Source organism: Kwoniella europaea, chromosome 2 (assembly GCF_036810445.1).
Source record: "Kwoniella europaea PYCC6329 chromosome 2, complete sequence".
NCBI classification, from domain to species: Eukaryota; Fungi; Basidiomycota; class Tremellomycetes; order Tremellales; family Cryptococcaceae; genus Kwoniella; species Kwoniella europaea.
The window spans coordinates 2576881-2597620 of NC_089488.1; the positions used below are offsets into that span (position 1 = coordinate 2576881).

General features: G+C 44.5%; 9 protein-coding genes across 9 annotated transcripts; 4 read left to right on the forward strand and 5 right to left on the reverse strand.

Annotated features, from left to right (window-relative positions):
- Positions 1-261: 261 nt before the first annotated feature.
- On the forward strand, positions 262-2729 carry V865_007310 (uncharacterized protein; the record flags this gene model as incomplete). The annotated part of the gene is made up of 9 exons (XM_066231058.1): positions 262-368; positions 441-801; positions 864-1130; positions 1243-1426; positions 1495-1674; positions 1740-1904; positions 1989-2097; positions 2161-2217; positions 2312-2729. 9 exons carry the CDS (start codon positions 262-264, stop codon positions 2727-2729), a joined length of 1848 nt encoding a protein of 615 aa, XP_066087155.1.
- A 489-nt stretch (positions 2730-3218) lies between these two features.
- V865_007311 (uncharacterized protein) lies at positions 3219-5793 on the reverse strand (the record flags this gene model as incomplete). The annotated part of the gene is made up of 6 exons (XM_066231059.1): positions 3219-3448; positions 3523-3532; positions 3617-3697; positions 3763-3833; positions 3917-5180; positions 5257-5793. 6 exons carry the CDS (start codon positions 5791-5793, stop codon positions 3219-3221), a joined length of 2193 nt encoding a protein of 730 aa, XP_066087156.1.
- A 718-nt stretch (positions 5794-6511) lies between these two features.
- On the reverse strand, positions 6512-6987 carry V865_007312 (uncharacterized protein; the record flags this gene model as incomplete). The annotated part of the gene is made up of 4 exons (XM_066231060.1): positions 6512-6533; positions 6595-6693; positions 6775-6822; positions 6878-6987. The coding sequence occupies 4 exons, from the start codon at positions 6985-6987 to the stop codon at positions 6512-6514; spliced, it is 279 nt and encodes a 92-aa protein (XP_066087157.1).
- A 447-nt stretch (positions 6988-7434) lies between these two features.
- V865_007313 (uncharacterized protein) lies at positions 7435-8461 on the reverse strand (the record flags this gene model as incomplete). The annotated part of the gene is made up of 3 exons (XM_066231061.1): positions 7435-7998; positions 8174-8290; positions 8369-8461. The coding sequence occupies 3 exons, from the start codon at positions 8459-8461 to the stop codon at positions 7435-7437; spliced, it is 774 nt and encodes a 257-aa protein (XP_066087158.1).
- A 559-nt stretch (positions 8462-9020) lies between these two features.
- Positions 9021-9965, forward strand: V865_007314 (uncharacterized protein; the record flags this gene model as incomplete). The annotated part of the gene is made up of 2 exons (XM_066231062.1): positions 9021-9207; positions 9343-9965. 2 exons carry the CDS (start codon positions 9021-9023, stop codon positions 9963-9965), a joined length of 810 nt encoding a protein of 269 aa, XP_066087159.1.
- Positions 9966-10131: 166 nt separating this feature from the next.
- Positions 10132-11804, reverse strand: V865_007315 (uncharacterized protein; the record flags this gene model as incomplete). Its single annotated transcript, XM_066231063.1, has 6 exons — positions 10132-10431; positions 10502-10547; positions 10637-11012; positions 11081-11188; positions 11278-11425; positions 11493-11804. The coding sequence occupies 6 exons, from the start codon at positions 11802-11804 to the stop codon at positions 10132-10134; spliced, it is 1290 nt and encodes a 429-aa protein (XP_066087160.1).
- Positions 11805-12515: 711 nt separating this feature from the next.
- On the forward strand, positions 12516-14761 carry V865_007316 (uncharacterized protein; the record flags this gene model as incomplete). Its single annotated transcript, XM_066231064.1, has 10 exons — positions 12516-12717; positions 12823-13086; positions 13152-13172; positions 13240-13420; positions 13485-13711; positions 13794-13846; positions 13917-14018; positions 14092-14169; positions 14314-14523; positions 14585-14761. The coding sequence occupies 10 exons, from the start codon at positions 12516-12518 to the stop codon at positions 14759-14761; spliced, it is 1515 nt and encodes a 504-aa protein (XP_066087161.1).
- Positions 14762-15650: 889 nt separating this feature from the next.
- Positions 15651-18892, forward strand: V865_007317 (uncharacterized protein; the record flags this gene model as incomplete). The annotated part of the gene is made up of 11 exons (XM_066231065.1): positions 15651-15771; positions 15865-16026; positions 16114-16182; positions 16246-16457; positions 16568-17168; positions 17254-17345; positions 17452-17840; positions 17925-17963; positions 18057-18166; positions 18267-18483; positions 18640-18892. The coding sequence occupies 11 exons, from the start codon at positions 15651-15653 to the stop codon at positions 18890-18892; spliced, it is 2265 nt and encodes a 754-aa protein (XP_066087162.1).
- A 183-nt stretch (positions 18893-19075) lies between these two features.
- Positions 19076-20287, reverse strand: V865_007318 (uncharacterized protein; the record flags this gene model as incomplete). Its single annotated transcript, XM_066231066.1, has 4 exons — positions 19076-19309; positions 19412-19534; positions 19619-19975; positions 20057-20287. 4 exons carry the CDS (start codon positions 20285-20287, stop codon positions 19076-19078), a joined length of 945 nt encoding a protein of 314 aa, XP_066087163.1.
- Between the last annotated feature and the right edge of the window lie 453 nt (positions 20288-20740).

Sequence of the window (20740 nt, forward strand, 5' to 3'; positions counted from 1 at the left end):
CTTGATGAATCATGATTGTTATCGTCAAGGTGCATGATGACAACAGCTGGGCATGTGCGATTGATGGATATCTCCGGATTCCCCGAGAGAGTGGCGGTTGCCCCGCATCACTCTTCGTTGTTGTTGTCATGTTCACGGTTTGTTGAATGAAATCAGTCTCGTGTTCTCGTGTTTTGGATTCCAACTTGACATCGTGGAAACAATTTCTCCGTCGTCAACGCACATCACAGTGGGACACCGACAGAATCTATCCAGATAAACATGCCAGGCTCAACCATGTCACACGACGCCAAAATACAGATGGCCCACGACCTCCGAAGGTCGATTCGAGAATTGAGAGATAGGGGTCTGATGGTATCTGCTAAATGGTTAGTCCAACTTGGACACCTTCCTCCAAGGATGTCAATCAAATGATCTGACATTCTCCTTGCATCTTTTAGGTCATCAGAACTCTTGGCAGCTCTTCCAAAAGAATACCGTCAAGCTCCCCATCTCCCATTCTCCCCTCCACCTCAACCCCACACCCTTTTCCCTAATTCACCTCCTAATCGTCCTCGACCTTCTATAGGCGATTTCTTACCTTCCCCCGGTCCAGGATTATTCAACGCCGAAGCTGGGCCATCGAGAGGCAGGACCTTACATGGGATAGAGCTTGAAGAGGAGGAGGATATACTGGAAGAAGATGAATTTCAGTTGGCCAGAGGGTATTTCGATTTAAAGGAATATGATAGAGTAGCTTGGGTGTTGAAGGATGCGAAAGGCAGTAGAAGCAAGTTCCTAAAGTATTATTCGATGTATCTGGTGAGCTTTCGCACCTCTCAACCAGGAATATGATAAGCTGATGACATGTCTGTTGGTGTCAGTCGGCAGATAGGAAAGCTCAAGAGTCCTTACCTCATTTCCTCGATACCAAAGAAGAGCGACTCGCCTTGTATCCAGCCTTATCACCTCTATTAACAGATTTGAAAGATGAGAAAGATCCATATCTACTCTACTTGAGGGGTTTATGTTATATGAGATTGGATAGGAGACCGCCAGCGGTGAAATGTCTGATGGACAGTGTGAGGATGAAACCGTATAATTGGAGTGCTTGGAGTCAGATGGCTCAGTTGGTCTACTCGGCTGACATGGTGAGTCTTCTGGAGGATCACATATTGGATTTGCCCTTCTTGTATCATGGATCGTCGCTCTCTCCTCGTTGAAAATGATGTAGGTGTAGCTAATATGATCTCTCTTGGATAGTTCATATCGATGAAAGAGGAATTACCTTCATCGACAATGTTGACGTTCTTCGCTATAAGCTGCATGCTTGACCTACATACCGCAACAGAATTAGTAATGAGTATGATCAAGGAGATCTTGGAGATCTTTCCGGGGAGTGTACATCTGAAAGCTCAGAGAGCAATGGTATATTATCATATGAGAGGTCAGTTATCTTCTTTCCTTTCCGTCTCTCAAGGATTAGCTCTAACTGATGTTTGGATTGATGAGCAGATTTCGAGACTGCCGAAAAAGAGTTCGATTCTGTACAAAGAGCCGATCCATTCAGGATGGAAGAAGTTGATATTTACTCGAACATGCTATACGTCATGAACAAACAGGCCAAACTCGGTAAATTGGCTCATGAATATGCTGAGATAGATAGAAATAGAGCGGAAGTATGTTGCTTGATTGGTAAGTTACTGCATCATTAGCTTACCAAACAGTCTTGCGGGAAGTAGCTCATCTGATTGTATTAGGTAACTACTATTCGTCAAGAGCGGATCATACCAAAGCGATAACGTATTTCAAAAGATCACTCATGCTGAATAGAGAATACCTACCTGCATGGACATTGATGGGACATGAATTTGTAGAACTGAAGAATTCCCATGCTGCAATCGAGGCTTATCGAAAGGCTATAGGTGAGTTAAAACTATATTAACTTAATCTATAGTTATGAAAATCACTTTCTTCTGGTAGGTTGCTGATCATACGAAATGATATAGACGTGAACGCCAAAGATTATAGGGCATGGTATGGGTTGGGTCAGGCATACGAATTATTAGACATGCCGATGTACGCTATAGAGTATTATAATCAGGCTACTTCGTTGAGGTGAGTACATCATAAACTCGCTTGTTGTGAAGATAGCTCTACTGAATGTGCATATTTTTTCAGACCATACGATTGTAGGATGTGGACAGCTTTAGCTACAGTATACGAAAACTTGAAGAGGTAAGTACAATAACATAACAGCATCATGCATCCTCTACCATATCCCCAACATTAAGTATAAAGTCCTGATATATTCTTGTTTATCACAAACCAGACTTCCCGATGCGATCCTAGCCCATACGAGAGCCTTACTAGGAGCCGACCGAATCCAAACTCCCACCATCTTACTCAAACTCGCATCTCTTCATTCTACACTAGGTCAAATCACACAATCTGTGGGATACCATCGAAAGATCCTCGCTTTAGGTGAAAAATCAGGATTGGGTGTCGTCGATTTATCTCAGAGTTATCTCAGTGTGGCAGAGTACGAAATGAGAGATTTACTTTTAGATCCAGATGTAGATGATGAAAGGATGGTAGAAGACTCACCGGATCAAGAAAAGGGTGATTTAGCATTGGCTTCTCAGTATTTGGAAAGAGTATCTAGCTCCAATGCTCCTCAGAGAGATAGAGCGGAGGAACTTTTGAGGGTCTTGAGAATTAGAGAAGCGAGGATGGCTGCTGATTTGTAGGATTTATAGATTTATACATCTGAGATTTGTGTGTATTATGTAATTATGACACGATACGACGTATCGAGTATTCGTTGCAACGGTACAATATCGTGCAATATGCCTACACTCCTATATCGTGGCGCTGCAGAAAAACAGATGTTGGTATATTCAGACTGACCGATTTTTCCAGCTGAGGTTCTGTACCAATTAGCCTAATCCTTGTGCCAGAAGCCTTATTTCCCAATCTGTTGCGTGTTGTTGCGTAAGTAATTCGAGCTGTAACAATCATGCACCACCATTTGTCAAGTATGTTGTATTACCTGTATGATACATCTGATCTACCTATCTTATTTAATGATACTTTTCTTTGTACTGAAGATATGATCATCAACAGATCCGAACTCAATTCCTACTTCGTTTCCCACCTTCATCACTCCTCTGCATACTGTCGTCAGCGCCACTCGACCTCAAATAGTATCGAATCCTCTTTGTCCACCAACCTTCTTCTCACGCTCTGCCCATGATGGCATTTTGACCATTAACAACATTAGACGGTCCAGACTCATCAGATAATGAAGTCTGTACCGAAGATCTTCGTCTCGCATGGCCTTGTCCTGGTTGATGACCATTCGTCTTATCTTTATCATGTACCAACATGTGTCTTTTCAACTGATCGGGTCGGGAGAATTTCTTGCCGCAATTTGGATGAGCACATGCAAACGGTCTTTCACCGGTATCTAAAGGCAGTCGCAAGACAGATGATCAGTAATGCTACTTCTCCAGCTTCGTAGTGACGCTTAGGATGACTTACGGGTACGAATCTAGATTATGAGAGAGATCAATGGTTTATAGGTCAGTGACTGTCCATTCCTATGTTCGCATTATGATATATAGCCATCACTTACGTGTTTTGTAAGGTTCGAAGCTTCCACAAAACCTCGACCACAATGAGGACAAATGTATGGCTTTTCTCCATTATGCGTTCGCTATACATCACATCAAGTCAGTACTGCACCAAGAAGTGTCACAAGCAAGGACTTGATCAACACACCATATGAATAGTCAACGAAGAAGAGACGGCGAAAGTCTTACCGCACCCTGGATACTCGCACTTGAATGGTTCTGCAATGCAAAACGTTACATTGGTCATCATGTATCGTTCATCCCATCGCTTCTGGAAATATTCAAAAACGACATTCACTCACTCTGTTGAGCATGTCGTCTCATATGAGCTGACAAAGGCGCAGCCTCCGAGAAAGCCTGATCGCATACCCCACATACAAAAGGTTTATGACCAGTGTGCGACTGCAGGTGTCTCAATACTTTTTGTCTAGACTTGAACACTCTCCCTTGACCATCACCGCAATTGTCCCAATGACAGATATACGAATCTTTACCTTTGGGAATATGAACTTCGGATAGGTGATCCATCAGACTTGCCGAATCGGGGAAGACATGATCAACAGGACAGCCAGGCCATAAGCAGATCAGGGGATTGCCACTTGCGTTCGTACCTGTACCAGAATTGATTCTCGAGGTCGAAGAAGGAATAGAAGCGGGAGAAGTTGACAATTGCGTATTTACGGTTGAAGGTGGCGTAGGGAATGGGTGACTGTGGCTATGACTGTGGTTGTGAGAGTGAGAGTGATGATGGTGCATCGCAGCATGATGATGTGCCAGATGATGGGGATCAACATGATGGTGATGGTGGTTCTTATCCAAATTCAATTGATTGCCATTTTGACCGTTGGTGGTATCATTTGGCCAACCGATGATCGACCCAGGTACACCAAGATGTTCTTCGAGGACATGTCGGAGCATCGTACCTGGACTGAAGGGCTCACCTGTAGGGTGAGCATGCTCGTGTGGATGACTATGAGCCTGATGCACATGAGTATGAGGGATCTGTTGAGTTTGAACTTGAGTTGCGTCCTGGGGAAAGGTTCCAGATACAGCGGAAGAAGGCATATCAGCCATCGGAAAACAATCGTCCCACAGACACGATAGGAGTTGATCGGTCTCAGTCGCTTGAGGCGTGGTGAAAGCCGAGTTGAGACCCATATCACCTGCATTGGCTAGTTGCATTGGCGGATTTGAAGTCGAGGTAGACATGAAATTAGACGTTGCGCCCATGATATTGTTCATCTGGGGTGGCGGTACGGTCGGAGGTGCAGGATCGGTTGATTTAGCACCAGTCCCTGATCCCCATGCGCTCAAATGATCAGCAGCGACATGAGCCAGGAGATCAGGCATCGACTTGAAGACGAGGTGGCAATTACCCCAATGACATGTGTGGGTTATGCCTTCCATTTCAGAAGGCCCAGAATCATTTAAATTGGAAGGTTCGATCGGTTGAGCGACCATCGAGCCGAATATTGCAGCGAGAGGATCAGGCGGGGGTGGATGAACCGCTTTGTTATCGGTCGGACAGACTGGTATGTGACAATCAGGTTGATTGCAGCATTCCAACTGTGGTCATTTGTTGTATCAGCCAAAGGACCAGTTAAGAAGAGAAAGGAAAAGTCAGAGTCAGAGAGATACTCACCAGCTGCTGTATGGCGTGACAGCCTTCTTTGGTATCTGCCCACTCTTCTAGACTCTTCATATCACCGATGTTATCTTGTTGATTGGGAGTATGATCGTGATCGTGAGGAAGCCTATGAGTCTCACCGCACTGACCTTGAGGGTGGAAAGGATGTTCTTCATGACATGGCTCTTTCATCGTTTCTTCACACTTTGGATCACCACAGATACTCTCTTCTGATTGGTTGCAGCTGTGTGAGTGTGAACCGTCACAGCAGTAATCACCTCCGCAACAGTATGCCTCGAGAGGACATTCTGCCGAACATTCGATACATTTTCTAGCTTGCCGGGGTAGAGCGGAAGGATGATCGTTCGGAGATGTCTGATATAGGATTTGACTGTGGTGGTGCTGTGGTGGTGGCAATTGATTATTCATCGGGTTCGAGCTGGATGCACCATGCTCTTGATCGCAGCATATCAGAGCATGAGCCCATGGGTCGTTATGAGCGTAATGGGGGCTGCCGAGTGGGGTGGTACTGGCCGAGATGTATTGCTGCATCGTGCCTAATCGTCTTTCCTCTCTCTTCTCCTTTCACCTGACCTTGACTCCAGCGACGAAGGCTCTTTATCGGTATTATCGAATCGAATTAGCAAGAAGAAGAAGGAAGAAGTGTGGAACGGATAATGTTCAGAGGTGGGTGAGGATGTTGCAGGTGCAAGTGAAAGGAGGAAGATTTGATACGTCCAGTGGGCTTTATTGGGCTTTGATGTTGAGATTTGAGCGGAGATGAGGTGAGATGACCAAGGAATGAAGATGTAAAGTGAATGGATTGATGGTAATGATGTGATTCGGATTAATCCGAGTTTAGACTGGTATGGAAGAGTATGGTAGTTGGGATGGGAGATGGGACGAGCACCATCGACTTGGTTTTCTCAGCTGTACAGGTGTCACTGAGTCATCCAAATTTTGACTTTCGCTTGCACTCTCACTGCAGTCAGTCAAATCAAGATGATGATTATTCAAAGTGTCATGAGGAATGAGGACCCGAGAGGTGATGATCGATCCCTCTTTCAATCTTCACAAGAAGATTACCTGAGAAAGGCGGGGAAGACCGCCGGGATCAGCTTAATTACCAAAAGGGGTAAAAAGCTGAGATTACAGGGGTCTGTGCAGCTTTGGATCATTGAGCAGATGCCATCAATCTTTGCATCGATAAACACATACATAAGTTATGATAAGTATACTGAATTGGCCAAGATGAAAATACTCTGAAAGCTCATGCGGCGCCTGCGCCGGAGCTACAACAAACACGATGTTTGCGATAAGCGAAATTTACAAGAGATCTTCCCATGGACTCACAAAGCTTTCACTCCTGAACCATCGTTGGACACGGGGTAGAAATCACTTTCTGGATCTTGTCGTTTGGCAAGTTCAGCATCTGCAATCTCATCTCGTTTTCTATGCACTCCAGATTAGCCCTTCGCTCCGTTCTCGTCCTCATTCTTCAAGCGATCGGAATGATGGTAGAACCAGACTCACCTGTAATATTCGATCTCGTCTTTCTCGTAGAAATGGCGTAATTCACCACTGCAACCAAAACTTAGTCAAACATCCGCATCTTATGACAAAGTGAATCACTCACTCTACCATACGGACAGCGACATTGACTGGGACATCTCCTGGTTCAAGGGCTGTTATAGATGGCACCAAGAGGGAGAGGGTAAAAATCAAAGAGGTAATGAAGAATTTCATAGTGTGTTGAGCTTGTTTGCTTCTGGTTGTCCTATGTAAGAATGGAAAAGACGTTGAGAATGGACCTGGTTTGGTTCGTATGGGTAAAACTAGAACGAGTGAAGTTGCAACAGCAGGGAAGGATTTATACCTTTTCTCGATTAGCTTGTAAGCATGACAGTCCATAGCATATGGCGTTTGCCTAGCCTGTATGTTCTATCGAACCAAGATACTAACTTCTAAGTAGCTTGGAGATAATCCCACACCAAGACGACCCCATCGTTGTGTCGAAGAACAAGACGATGAGTGATATTTCGGTACGATCAGTACCTTGGCAACCTTACACATCGTTACTTGACAACCACTTCTGCGACAATTTCAATCTCAAGGAGAGTCAATGAGACCGACACGCACCAAATCTTTGGGTATATGATATGCATGACCGTAACATATATCTTATTGTCGTATCTACCTATCACTGTCAGGGGGATGTAAAGATCTAGCAAAACTTTCCAGACCATTCGCCAATCTATTTCTTCCGGATCGCACAGCCGATGAATACCCTTCTGAAGCTTGAGAAGCTAATGAACTTCCAGTGGCATACAATGATCTACCACCTTCTATAGCTGAAGATACATAAGATTTCTCCTCCGTGGCTGAGCCGTTGGACGATGGGAAGGAGGACGATAAGTAGCTTTTACTGTTTTCGTACCATGTCGAACAAGTCGACCAAGCAGTCGTTGGACTTACGTCGCTTGGGTTGATATCTTCTTGTCTGGGAATCTCTTGGAAATTGTCCAAGATGTACGCTGACGATTCCTCTCCCACTTCTTCCGGAGTTCTGAGCCTGACTTCTCCTTGGTCTTGATCCAACACGAAAGATAGGAAAGGCGCATTGGGTATATCTTCCGAAGCAGTACTTGCAGTACTTTGATATCTACTGGGTGTATTGGTCGAAAAAATAGGAGTGGCAAAGTATCGTTGTCGAGTTGATGGTGTAGGTCGTTCAGACCCCAAGCCGATAGTCTTGGACTGCTCATAGAGGCATTCTGAGAAGTATCGCCCGCACGACGAAAGATGTTATTACGAGACGGTATATCCTAGAAAAGTCACGATCGCAATAACCAATACTTGAGCTCACATCACTCGAAGAAAGTCTAGAGTAATGCTGCTGTAGATCATGGATAAAGCATAGTAAAGAACTCACCAACGAGGTATCAGATAGATACGACTTCTTCCCTGCCCTTCGACCGTATTGAAACCACTTCCCTGTCTCGGGATATTTGATAATCTTTCGCTTATTCTCATTGATCACGATCGAGCCCTATAACAAAGTCAAACGACCACAATCAAAGTCAATCACCTAAGCTCAACGTCAATGGGTGATAATTAGACTTCTCACATCGTCGGATAGGGAACAGTTGCTTATGATCCATTTGTCAACTTTGGACTGGAATGCTTGGCTGATATCTGGTCGATATTGCGCTAGTGACATGATGAATTACTGGTTAAATTCTGATTGGCTCAATGAAGTCGAGGAAGACTATTATGTACACCCTCGCTCCAGACTTATGTAGGGAATCCGGATGTTTGATCTGGATATGACACGGAGAACGATCTATTGATGAAACGTAATGAAAGCGCTGAAAGGATGTTTGAGGTGTGAGGTAAATCAAGGGAGGGATACAATAATCTTTGACAAGATTGTGGTGTATTAGATAACCCAAATAACAGTTGTTTGTGCTGGCGTTTTCGTGCTGCTTGCAGGCTAAATAGGTATCTTATGCGTATGATCATGTACATGTCCTAAGATCAAGGACAAGTCCTGGTATCTCAATAAAACTCGGAAAGGGATGCCATGCCATGCCACGTAACAGTGGGTTCGTGACTGATGATTGATGATCGATGACGTTTTTTTTTTTGCGCCAAGTGACTACCCTCTCATCCCAACATCTCCATCTACTCTTCTGTCGAATTGATATTCACATATACATATCCTCACCACATACATCGATCAATTGGTACAACCCAGATTTTTCGTATTTCACCTCACCATGCCATCCAATCAGACGATATTCCCTGCATGGCATTTCGACCACTGGCGAGCTGTCGACGATAGAGTTAGAGGAGGAGCCAGTACCTCTCATCTTGATCAGGTCGATCTGGGCTCATCACAATCTTTAAATGGAGATCTGGAGAAGGGCAAAAGTCGTGTCGGTGCAAGATTCTGGGGCCATCTAGGTAAGTGGTGTACCCACATCCCACATTTCTATACGCTATTGGTCGATACCACTCTGTTCTTCATCCCCGCCAAATACGTATCCGGAAGCTAAAATCTATTATATCGTATTGTCCTTGTCCCATAATATACTATAGATATCGATACTCTAGGTGGAGCAGGTTTCGCTTCCCAATCCTACCGCTACGGACCCTCACCACTCCGTCTCCCCTCCCTTTCATATAGGGGACTATCCATAATTTACCAACCCGATTCACAAACGCACTATACCGAGAAGACACCGAGGGACTATACATTGGTTTTAAAGACTACGCCAACAGCTAATATACCTAAACATCCAAAGACACCCGGTCCACCTAGAGAAGCTCAACTCACATATGAAGTGACTTTCTCCCTGCCCACCGCAGGTGGAGCAAAAGCGAAAGCTGAAGGGGAGGAGAAGAGGGAATTTAAATGGAATGAATTTCAAGCTACTTATAGGGGCAAACCGGTACCGGAAGGAGATGAACGATGGGTACCGTTAGATCCGGGGTTGATATATGAGTTGTCAATTATGTGCAGAAGTGATTTTGGGAAACAACATGGTGATTTTGGAGTTGTGGTCAGGTCAATAGAAGCGATAAGGAAAAAAGAGAGTGGGTTGGAGAGTGGGCTCGGATGGTTGTGGAATTGGGTAGTGGGATTGTTCAGCTGGGGTTGGAATTGGAGCTCGAGGGGTGGAGTGAAGTTGGAAGATGATGAGAAGAAGTTGATTGCTTAGGAATCTATTTGCCTGAACAACCAACATACAATACAAGCTGAAGCATCTCCGATGGTAGATATACATTTATTGAATAAGTAGATGGATACACCATGTACAATACAATATACAACTTATAGAATACAATCCGTATGGGAGGAAAATGTCCTTTGTCCAATTCTACCATTTATTCCCCCATCAGATTCATCTGAACCAGCAACTCTGCCAATCCCTCATCACCCGCACACTGTCTATAAAAATCAATAGGCAAACAAGCCCTTACCCTCTCGCCATTTGACATACGTTCTAAAACCCATTTGCACATTCTCGAATTTATACCTTCCACTCCTAATCCCCAAGATGGGAAGCCAAATCCTTTTGCAATGATTGTTGGGAGGGATAGGGGGAAGTAGGAAGCGGTCAGGAAAGAGAGTGTGAATGTTGGGGATTGTGGTGCGGTGAGAGTAGGTGTGAGATGGGTCATTATCTCATTATGAGTGTGTCATATTAGCTATACCGTGAGAATGATTGGAGGATGTGAAGTAGTGGAAACTCACTGCGTTGAACTTTTCCGGTATCTCTAGGAAAGTATGTACACGATACCTAGACGCGCAACATGTATCAGCACAAGCTCAACCAATAGGCTGAGTAACAGTATGACCGCATAGACGATTCATACTTGATCCACTTACCAATCCTGAGTTCTCACTTTCGTCCCATGACAATCCCATTCAAATCCTTCTTTCCGTGAATCAGGCCACGTATAAGGATGTATACCCATCCCCTGCTCCCATCGTCCCATCCCGTCTTTATCAGTATCAAATCTAGATAACAGTAAACCTTTACCCCTTACTTCCGCCAGGGTGGGTATACGTTCCTCTAGAAACCACTTATCTAAAAATGGCTCGAAGGCTTTGTACAAGATTTCGGAGAAATGAGGATGCCATGGTGGAGTCTCCTCTTTGATGGATAGGATGAGAGTTTCTGTGGGGTGGGCTTGGAGGAATTGGTCGAGGACTGTAAGTAGGGCAGTGAGAGTAGATCGTTGCGGACGAGGACCGTGATACACTATGAATGATGCGAAGTTAGATTTCATGAATGTGAGAAGATGATTTATGCGATGGATGTACACTCACTCAACAGCTCATCTCCTACCACCCTCAATCTCACATCTAGAAACCTTACTCCGTCTAGTAATTGCTGCTCGATAGGAGTACTTGGCTGTTGACATTGCGATATCGGATCTGAGTGTTGTTGTGGTCGTTTTGAAGGTACATATCAACACGAAGCTCGTTAAATGTACTCATGATAGCAATAGGGATCAAGCACTCACACCCATATAGAGCACAAGACTCATGTGTTCCAGGCAGAGTGATCTCACCAAGATGGGTATCGTCTGGTATACGAGAGAGGAAGTTGGCTGTATCGGGTTTCCCGTATATAATCACTATATCTCTAGTCGTCCCATCACCTTGATTGGTCTGAAAGTCAGAACATTAATCATGTGTATTAGCTGTGAGTAACAGAAGGGAGGGGCAGACAACTCACATAAAGCCTATATGCTGAAAACCCATTTCCCTCACTCAACTTCAACCTCTCCCATCCCCTCCTGCGTAGGTTTCTATTTGGTGCTATTCGGATGTATATTGATGCATGCCGTTTCTCATTGGAGTATGAGTAGAACGAGATAATTATCAACTCGTCTTTGGTATCTCGCTGATTGGGCTGGAAATGATATCGGTCTTTCCCCGTAAGGGTGAAAGGAATAGCTTGACCGTAAGGCTTGAGTGATTGTGCGTTTGTAGGTTGGGTTTGGATGGTTAGTGATATTATCGATATGTTCGGCGTGAGTAATTCCATGTTGACTTGTATATGTTGAAAATAGAGAGTGAAAGTACTGGAAGTTGCGGATAAGAAGTTCGGGTATTTCGCGAACAAAGGTATCTTTATCAGACACAAACGCATCCATGGTATGACTATAAAATTGGGACACATCATCATCAGCTTAACATAGACCAATGGATAGACGCTGCACATTCCTGGTTACATATGTATCTTGACAGCGGGTACGAGTAATGCATAGTCCTATAGCATGTCAACCAGCTGGAGAGACTGAACTCCGGCTATTACGGGACAAGAACTGATATCTCTCCTTCTCCAGAGCAGGGATACCACCCCTTCCGAATGCTACCATCCAATGTCCTCGAGCGTCCTTGCATCAGAGATACTCTGATTGACGGAATACCGTCTTCACGATCTTATCAACCTGGAATATCACTTCCGTCTCCTGTTAATCCGACCCCGACCACCGCCGATCGACAGCAGGCACGGAACAGCACCAAAGCGGCACGGACCGCCGGATAACAGCACAACGTCATAATATGGTGACAATTCGAGGTCATTTGGGGACTATCTTATCTCACCTATGTGGTATAAATTTGATATATATATATATATACCAGCTGCCCACCCAGTCTCACAGCAAATCTTACCTTGTACACACTGCCCACAGCAGATTATTTGATCAGCTCACCAGTTTTGTCCACCTTCCTCCTCAGCCCAAGATTCATTATGTCCACCTCCATCATTCGCACATCTCTACGAGCAGGGCAAGCCAGCATACTACGACCACGTCGTCCTCATGTAGCTGCTCAGAGTCTCATCGGTATACGGTACAACTCTTCAGCATCTTCATCGAAGACGTCAAGTCCCACACCGAGTCAACAGCTCTATACCCTGAATGAAATTGATAAATTAACCACGCCAATAGCTCGTATGTCATTCATTTCCTTGATCCTAAACTCTTGGAGCCTAGCATGGCAGTAGATAATCCCAAGACATTCGCATGAACTCACTAACATGTCATTGCATCCCTTAGAATCATCTCCCGGGCCGGTTCATCACCCTTCTCCACTAGTCATGCGAGCCCTCCCCGCTCCATGGCTATCATCCCACTCACCCGACCTAGCCTCCCAGGGCGATGCATGCTCTGTCGACCCTCATACTTCGTCTACAGAGCCATTCACGGAAGAAGAACTCCTTCGACCTAGACATATGAGCGAGAGTTTCACAAGTTTCGATCTGCCGCTGGCGAGCGATGCGAAATTGTATGAGAGGTATGTTAATACCTCTGGAGGGTTTAGTAAGTCTATCATACGTCACCTGTCTGGATGTTTGGTAGACAGAATGCTTATCACTGTACGGTAGGGATGGGTAAATTGCTTGAGCGTGAGTCAGTCCATCTTCAATAACAAGTCATAAAAGGCTGATTGATGTCTGGATCATGTAATTATAGATCTCGACTCGTTAGCTGGAGCAGTAGCCTATCGACATTGTCTACCTACACCTAAATCTGCTGCCTCGACAGATGAATCTCAAGCGTTCCACGAAGCATCTTCTCGAGCTGGGCTGTACCTCGCCACTGCTAGTGCAGATAGGCTAGATATGTTTGGTAGACTGAATAGGGAGAATGTCAGGTATGTTCAACGTTCGACATTGATCGTATATAACGCAATGTTGATGTACAAATTACGGATTTAGAGATTTGAAATTCTCAGGATTCGTCACTTGGACAGGACGATCATCTTTGGAAGTAGTAGTGAAAATGGAAGGGCATCGACCGTCAGAGCCATCTGGACAATTCAAGACTTTGATGTTAGGTAGATTCGCGATGGTCTGTAGAGATTCGAAGACCAATAAGGCGAGGCCAGTACCAAGGTTGTTAGTGGAGAGTGAGGAAGAGAAAGTGTTATGGGCTATTGGAGAAGGTGAGTAACACTTCCATCCCCCTTGCCCTGTTCAAGATATTTTAGGTGAAGACACGAAGCTGAAAGTAATCTTGATTTGTAGAGCATCAGAAGAGGAGAAAGACCAGTGCGATGAATGCTTTGGACAAAGTACCCGTACGTATAATACATTTTATCCTCTACAGGATGGCGAGAGGTTACTTAGCATACTCTATTGTTTCTACAGCCATCATCGGAAGAAGCTGAAGAATTACACAAATTGATGTTACAAGTTTCGACCAAGGAGGAAGTGGATGGTGAACAGGTCGTACCCATGCACGATACTGAAGCGAGTACTCTTTTAACAACTTGAGTTGAGATATTTGACTAAGGAGAAGCTAATCTTGGTACGTCGGAAATAGATTCAAACTGTACAGCTCATGTTTCCCCAGGACAGGAATCTGCATGGAAAGGTATTTGGAGGTATCTTAATGCGTCTGGTAAGTTGGTATGCGCCGAGGTGATCACCAAAACAAATTGGCTGATTTCGATTTCGCTTCCCCCTTCAGGCTTTGTAAGTTATATATCATCCCCAAGTATTGTATTTCTCTTGGATGGATGCTGATTGTTAATACACTAGTGAGCTATGTTTCACCAACGCCGCCTTGTTCTCCCAAGCACCCATGCGATTCTTGGCACTGGATCAGATCACTTTCCGTCTACCCGTCCCCATCGGTGCGGTATTGCGTTTATCGTCCAAAGTGGTCAAAACGACCAAACCCCATGACGGACCGGATGGAGAAGCCAAAGTGCATCTCATGGTAAGAGCGGAAGTAGAAGAGGTTGACACAGGGGTGAGCGAAATGACATGAAAGGCATGGATGAGATCAAAGTGTATTGACCTTCCTTTTTCAGGTTCGAAGAGAAACGAATACCTTCTTCTTCACCATGGCCAAAGAAGATGATAAACCCATTGGAAGGACTGTGATACCGTCCACATATGCGGAGGCTATGCACTATCTAGAAGGGAAAAGAAGACTGGAAGTGGGTGATGAGATGAGGAGGTTGTATCAGGTTGGGAAATTGCAATAGATTGATGATCATCTTGACTGGTCTGCCTCCCTTGTCATTTTGTACAAAATGCATGTATCTTGAACATACTAATTCATTGAAGCGGTACAGTCAGACGTTGTTCGTGTATATATATATATCATATGGAGTCTTCATGACAAAGGAAGATAAAGTATATGGGTACGCCACCGGATCATCAGATTATCTTTTACGCCACTCTGCGTTCAACTGACGTGTAAATGGGATGTATCGATGTGTTAATTGATGTTGTGTTTCACATTTCAACCTGTTCAAACAGTCCCTTCTTACAGCTTCAGATCTGTTTCATCGTCATTCCACTTCACTGTCATTCACATCGAATCTTCACCGAAGAAGAAGAAGAAGAAGAAGAAGGTACAGATATAATTAACGATTGATTTACCATTCATTGAGACGATATCACGGTAAACGGTAACAGGAACGGTAGAAACGATATTCTGGATTTCTATAAGGTACCAATCAATCATCCTGGGATTGGAGTAGTGAGCGATACGTATGATACTGCACATTAGATGAAGGGAGATTGAACGGGTATATCACATAATTTACAGCTCCCGGATAACCGCACACAGAAGTGGATAGGTGGACCCAAGAAAGAAGAGTTGCTGTCGAGGTGTCTGGCTGCTTCAATTCACATTGACACAGACCTAGAGACAGAGAGAAGGAAAGGATCGACCAACAAAGCAAGGTCCTATCGGCGTCATTCATCTTCATCCAGCTTTCTCACCTCAGCCAACTTTGATCCTTCACCTCTACATCGTTATCGACCATATACGGCTCAACACTGTACTGACTGCGCAACGCGAACATCTCATCTTTCATCCTTCGACTCTCTCAAGTTGGCCAACCTTGCAGTTCGGTCCGACCCAACATGTCAGTGACGTCGCCTATATCAGCCAGTCCGGGATTATCGTTGTTGGAATGGGACGAATCTGCCGTGCAGTCGTATCTATCTGATCTGGGATTAAGTAAATATGAAGATGTGATCTATGGTGAGTTTTCACAATCCACTTACTATGTGTACTACCTGATTTATCTATGGCGAAGATATGTTCATGCTGATAGATTGATGATCACCTTCGCAGAACATGGTATAACAGGAGATGTACTTTCAGTGATGGATCATTCGGCCTTACAAGATCTAGGTATGACCAGTCTGGGACACAGGTTGAACCTCCTCAGAGCGGTTTGGGAGTTGAAGAAAGATCAAGGGATAGAACTCGGTGAAGATGACTGGAAACCGCAAGGTGGGTCCCGTGTACCCATGACTATCCATTTTCATCGAAGGGTTATACCTGCTGATCTCGTTGGCCATCACACCTGATTGTGTCTAGATGCAGAAGAGAATGATAAAGTTACTCAGAGTAATGTAGAGAAATTATTGGATATGATACATGAACAACGTGAGCTACCCTCTAATATCCGACAGGCATCACAGAAGCTCGTCTAATCGTGTTCGTATTTAGAGGAACGCCTAATACACTTGGAAAGAGAACAGATGAGGATGTTATCCGCCTTTGAGGAGAATGGTTTACCCGTACCTACACAACCCCACTCGGCAGATGGGGAAGTACGTGGAATACCTGGTATGGAAGGGAAATCCAATCTTGGTAGATCAGGTAGTTTGAGATGGAAGGATTTCAAGGAAAAGGGAAGTGATGGTGAGGAGGCTGAGGCTGTGAGTGCCTCTTCCACGACATACCATCCGATGCCCACGCTTGTCTCTCTCCACCTTGATCCGCTCATACAGACCTCATAACCTGATATGGGAATCTCTTCATGCCTTAGGGTCCAAGCCGCTCCAATCGTCGCGCATCGACAGTCTTCCCCTCATCTCTTGCATCATCCACCGCATCCAACCCTAACGGTCAACCAGTCCCGCATACCTCTGACACTCCCACCTTCCAAGATAGCTTCACACCTACTACAGTCACGTCATCGTATCCGTTCGAATCGCCTTTAGCTAATAATCAAGGGAAAGGAGAAGAGAAATCTCATTCTAGACCTAATCCAATTCAACCACCACCATTGACCAGATTGTTATCTTCTGGTCCAGTATCATCAAATTCGATAACTTCACCTCCACCCCATACTTCTCAGTCGCAATCACAACAGCAGCAGCATCAACAATCATTGAGTGCACCCAGGAATACGAGTCAACCCACCTCTGGACCTAGTCCTACTGGAAATGCCCCCTCTGGCTCTGTCACCAACCCACCGTCGGATAAAGTGAAATCGCAAGCCAATGCCGAAGCTAGAAGTGCTGCCAAATCATTCAGAGTAACGCTCGAAGATCCTTGTTGGAAAGTCCTTCCTGCGGCTCTGAAGAAATACAAGATTAATGATGATTGGAAATTATACGCGTTGTTCATCTGTTTCGACAATACTGGTGAGTAAAATCTCTCGTGCTCAGCACTAGGCATCATACAATTGATTGAAGAGTCTCTGGGCTGATGAGCCATTCGGCGATGTAGAAAGGTGTTTGAGCTATGATGAGAAACCGCTATTGCTGTTCCAGAAGTTGAAGGAAAGCGGGCACAGACCGGTTTTCATGCTTCGACATATCGTGAGTAGTGCTCTTGCAGCAATTATATGATCAATCTTGTAGTATACCTTGTCCCGCAGAGGGCTTTCACAGTTCAGCAGCTGATCCGCACTTTCATGTATCACAGAAAGATATAAGATCTCCTATAGCAGTCGCTCAACAGAAGCAAGCTCAAAAACTGGGATTACCACCTAATACCAATGTCAATGTGTTACCCAAAATAAAACCTTCTTCAGATACCTCTATATCACCTACCAAAACTTCCTCCCTTCAACCTTCAGGAGGGAGTAGGAATGGTGGTGATGGAGATATGCCAAATGTGAATGGCAACTTTCCCGAACTTCCTAGTCCAGGATTGAAAGATGCTTCATTCGATGCGTCCGCCTCGGCCTCGACCTCGTCCAGACATCCCGCCACGAACGGACTGATGAATCTACAACCTGGTCAGAATCCAGGTACGATGGTAGATAAAGATGGGAATATAGTCAACGTCACTTATGCAGTCGCCATCTACCCGTAAGTCCACGATCTATTCATATGATGTTAAGTTTGGGCGATGGGATTAATGTTGTAATGTTTTGTTTGTCTGTTAAACATCAGGTATATCGCTGATAGACAAGACGAATTCAACGTTGCTGTGTGAGTCATTGTCTTGTATTCTGACGCAGTCTCATCTCAGTCACATACTGACTGCTTTTGATTTGTTGATTGATGACGATGGATGTATTGCAGCGGCTCAACCTATGTGATTCTGTCAAAAGCGAAAGGATGGTATATCGTACAGAAAGATCCAGATGGGTTGGGAAGATCGAATGATGCTACTCAAGGATGGGTACCAGCTGGTGAGTGCGATTCGTTTATGACATTTCGCGCTCTGCTGGACCTTCTGGTGTATTGAGAAGAAGAAGAAAAGACTAACTTTGGATACTTGTATCAATTCAGGCTGTCTCCTCGAGCTGTCTCAGCCTATCTCACTGGCCTCCCCTACACCTTCAGGGGAAATCCCGGCATATCCCGGATTATCGCCTCTCCCTCCCTCTGCTATCATCTCGTCGAGCTATGCAGGAAATGTCTTGAAGGATTATGAAGCGAAGGGAGATGCGGAGTTATCACTGAAGGAGGGGGATAACGTAAGGGTGTATAAGAAGTATTGTCATTGGTGAGTAACACATCCTTAATGGGTGATATCTGCGTTTGGGTTCGATGCTAACTTTAGATACCCTGCGATATATAGGAGTTATACGTGAGCTAATTCTTGCATCTGTGTCACAACGACTCGATGAATCTCAGCTGATTGACTTGATGATTAAATTAGGATCAAATCAGATACAGGTGAAAGAGGCTGGGTACCAGCCTGGTTCGTAGGTAAAGCAGCTACTGAACCTATCACCACTACCGCCAACACACCCTCGTCGGCTACTACACCTACTCCAACCGGAGCTGTACCTGGCGGAGATGGGAAGATGATGAATAATGGGGATGTGGAAGAGAGATTGAGAGATGATACTCCTACATCTACACTTGGTGCGGGAGGAGGCCAACATCCAGGGGAAGGTAACAAGATATAATGGAATGGTCATTTAACTTTGTGATCATTTACAACTTATCCGAAGTCTGTATGTTTTGTACATATAATCAGATTTCATGCACGATCTTGACGATTTTCATTACATCCGCAGGCGGAGCAGCGTATGCGATACAAGATCTGATTTGATAATGTTCCGAGTAGATTAGATGATTTTGGCCTATATTTACAAGTTCAATGTACCTTTACCAAATTCAAACGCATTACCAACCACTTTCACCTTCGATTCATCTTCTTCATCCAATTTACATTTCAACAACCCGCCTCTTGAAGATCTCTGATGGCCTATGACTGTCAGCTCCTTGGGGGAGGTGACGGTGTCCAGCAGCTGTTTGGGGATGTACTTGGTAGATGGGGAGAGGAGGTAATATCCCGTCAAATGGGCATGGGATGAGCCGGTCTGTGTAGGTGATTGCGCAGACAAGGTGACTCAACAGTCAGTGGACATCTTGTACTGTATATACAATATCGTTGAATGAACGAGAAAAATGGTCTGACTCACTACTGGATCCTCGTCTATACCTAACGCAGGACCAAATACCCTAGAATTTATATGGAGTTGACCTGTCTTGAGTGATTCAGATGTATCCACTTGGGTTATAACTGCACATCCGGTAACTTCGACCTGAGCAAGTTCGAATTGATCAATGAGACCGAGTCTAGATGTTAGATTTGTCACAAAACTGTGTGAAGTAGATGAGTAACTTACCAAAGCTTTGATATCCACTTTTACACTTTGAACATTCACATCCTCGTTCAATTGGACAATCAAACATCTATTCCCACTGAAATCAATTTCCTCATAACCCAATATCCCACCTTTACTCAAGCCAAATGCACTTTCTAACAATCCCACTTCTTCTGAATTCGTACGGGAAGTACCGAATTTCGATAATGCCTTTGATGGTAAACCAGGTAAAGTAATTTCAACTTCTTCTTCGGATACCTTGATAGCAGTAAGTATACCACTGTATTTAGTTTGGAATTTGATTTTGGACAAATTAGGATAGAGGGAGAAAAGGACTTTGGATGATGCTAATGTTGCGTGTCCACATAGGTTCACTTCCTAAACACCAGGTATACACAACAATTGATATCAGTACGAATGCCACCGATATAGGTAGCAGCTAGAGTAGATGAGACTGACCACTTCAGGTGTGAACCATCTCAATCCCCATTCACCTTCATCCTCATTGGTCGGAACGAGATAAGCAGTCTCTGAGAATCCAAAATCTCTAGCTACGGCCGTCATCCATTTATCATCGGTGGATCTCTTATCGTCGGGATCGGGAAATAGTACGACCGAAGCCTGATTGCCGCTATGAGGGTTGGATCCCACGATGAACGCGTTGAGGAGATGGAATTGGAGGGGGGACATGGTGGTATAAGATAGAAGTGGAGTTGAACAAGAGAATGGAGGATGAAAAGAGGGGCGATGGATACTGGTAATTGACTAATAGAGTGGTTATAGCAGATTGTCAATGGTACGTCGTATCGTATCTGTTATCTCTGACTCGAATCGATACATGTTACTCGTATCAATAATATCATCATGACTCGTATCGGCTAAATCACACCATCTCCTTCTGTAGCTCACATCGGCAAAATACATCAAGTCTGAATATCTCTGATTTCCCACGAGTGCATTTGTTCGGTCATTTCCTCGGTTTATAAGCTGATGATACTCTGCTCGATCAGGGACGACACCAAGGATAAACTGGGATCGACACCTCAGTTCACCATGACAGAATACAAGATGTGTGGTCTTGTGTATAGACAAAACCGAAGTGTTTCGTGTTTCATCACCGAACATGATCACTATAAATACTTG